Source organism: Nothobranchius furzeri, chromosome 18 (assembly GCF_043380555.1).
Source record: "Nothobranchius furzeri strain GRZ-AD chromosome 18, NfurGRZ-RIMD1, whole genome shotgun sequence".
In the NCBI taxonomy this organism is placed as follows: Eukaryota; Metazoa; Chordata; class Actinopteri; order Cyprinodontiformes; family Nothobranchiidae; genus Nothobranchius; species Nothobranchius furzeri.
This window is the reverse complement of record NC_091758.1, coordinates 40599555-40601912: the sequence shown is the minus strand read 5'-3', so window position 1 is coordinate 40601912 and position 2358 is coordinate 40599555. Positions and strand designations below refer to the sequence as shown.

At 57.0% G+C, this 2358-nt stretch overlaps 1 protein-coding gene across 1 annotated transcript; it reads left to right on the top strand.

Annotated features, from left to right (window-relative positions):
* Positions 1 to 315: 315 nt before the first annotated feature.
* On the top strand, positions 316 to 2358 carry LOC107396131 (insulinoma-associated protein 2). Its single transcript, XM_015975683.3, has one exon. It carries the CDS (start codon positions 519 to 521, stop codon positions 2178 to 2180), a length of 1662 nt encoding a protein of 553 aa, XP_015831169.1. The 5' UTR covers positions 316 to 518; the 3' UTR covers positions 2181 to 2358.

The window sequence follows — 2358 nt, the reverse complement described above, 5'->3', positions numbered from 1 at the left end:
AGCCAGACTTGAATCTTTTCTTGATCAATAGTTCTTCAGATACTTTCAAAGCTTTTTCTGCACCTTTTTGAAGCTCATTAGTCACTGCGGCATGGTTTAGATACAGGAACTGGACTGAAAATGAGCAGAAAAACAGCCCAAGTCCAAAGAAAAGCTTCAGAAAGACACAAATCGGCTGGTCATTAATAATGAGTTTGGATAGAAACAAAAGGGTTTGCTGCATTTGATCGTTACAATTTTCTACACATTCATGAAAAAACGAGATAGAAACAACCCTAACCAAATGTAATCATCACTTTTTTGAATACTGAATAAAGTTTCACAGAGAAACTAAAACAAACCATCTCTCTGGTCTCTCCATCTCGTGCGCTCTCATCCAACCTGCGCGCGCCTCTCCATCCCTCCCTCTCCTACACTTCCAATCTGCACTTCAAAGTCGGTTTCAGACACGAGCTGATCTTTCTGTCAACTGGTGCCACGCGCTCCACATCTCCACCGTCATCACCACCACCACAGCGATGCCTCGAGGATTCTTGGTGAAGCGGAACCGGCGGGGCTCATTGTCATACCGGCCACGGAGCGACATCCAACTGAACGAGGCGCAGGTGGAGACCCCCACGCAGGGGGTCTTCCCGTTCCACCGACCGGATAGAGAACTCCCAGAGTCCCGCGAGGACCCGATCAGGGAGGCGTGGAGCCCGCACGTGGAGTCCGCGCTGGAGGCGGAGGCTGACCGGAGCGCGCAGCTACCGGACACCGATGTGGACGTTCTGAGTGTAGATGATGATTTCTCCTGCTTCTACCCGCCTCCCCCTCCACACGACCTGGCTTTAAACGACACCTGCAGCCCCGTTAAACCGGTGGGCACGAGGCTGCTGGAGCACGCAGAGAAGCAACCGGCGTTACCGGAACTTCCGTATCTGGTGAGCTCCACACCGAACTCCATGTCCGCTTCCATCCAGGCGCTCTTCAGCAGCGGCCGCCTCCACGCGCAGACTTACGACCATAAGTTTGACCCGAACCTGGCCCACCTGTTCCCATCTCTGACGCTGATGGACCGGGGGCAGGCGGACAGAAAACGCTCCTTCCTCGATCCGGATCATCCAAACAAACACAGCACCAAGCAGGCGGCGGGAAAGAAACCCAAACTCAACCGGAGGATGAACTTCGAGGATGAGGTCACCACGTCTCCGGTTCTGGGTCTGAGGATCAAGAAAGAGAGTCCGGATCTGAGGAGGTCTCGGGACAAACCGTCCGCCCCCACCGGGACTCAGCCTCTCGGGGAGTTCATCTGCCAGCTCTGTAAGGAGGAGTACCCGGACCCGTTCTCCCTGGCTCAGCACAAGTGCTCCCGCATCGTGCGCGTGGAGTACCGCTGCCCGGAGTGCGACAAAGTCTTCAGCTGTCCCGCAAACCTGGCCTCCCACCGGCGATGGCACAAACCGCGTCCGGTGAACAACCAGACCGGGGACACGAGCCGGGGTCAGCCGTTAAAAGAGGCCCGGGTGATGCTCCAGCAGGAGAAGCAACCGGTGAAGATTGACGGTAAAGAAAACGAGATGCAGCACCACGGAGCACCGGACAGCTCCTCCCGCGTGCTGCTGCTCCGCACCGACTCCTCCGCCCCTTATCGGAATCCGGACATGCAGCAGCACGTGAGAGCGGCGGACAGCCCCCCGTCCGGGCTTCTGTTGCTCAACCCCGAAGAGCGCGCGGACCTCCCGCTTCTCCAGACCCCGTTACCGGAGGAGGAGGTGTACGACTGCCGCTACTGCGGGAAGAAATTCCGCCGACAGGCTTACCTGAAGAAACACCTGGCCGCGCACGAGATGACAGCGCGCGCATCCCCGCCCTCCTCACCTTACCCCCAGAGCCAGGTGTTCCTGTGCCACCTGTGCGGCGCGCGCTTCCCGTCGGTGGACATCAGAGACAAACACCGCCTGTGGCACGCGATGCGGGACGAGCTGCTGGCGGAAACGCTGGAAGGTGCACGCAGAGCGGAGGCGTTTCACGCGCACAGAGAAGAGGGCAGCGGCGGCGAGCAGCATCAGCAGATCTTCACCTGCAAGTACTGCCCGTCCACCTTCTTCAGCTCACCTGGGCTCACGAGACACATCAACAAGTCTCATCCCACCGAGAACCGGCAAGTGATGCTGCTGCAGATGACGGTCCGGCCGTGAAAGTCCAGAAAACCGAACCGGAAGCAAAAACTCTGCTGAAGCGTTGGCTTACGTCTCAGTGCCTTTTATGAGCTCGTTAAACTTTTATCATCAAATAAAAGAAAAACGAAAACTTACTAAATCCATGAAGGCGGGCTGACGTGTCGCTGTCCCTGGTCCTGAAACCGCTCCGCTGGAC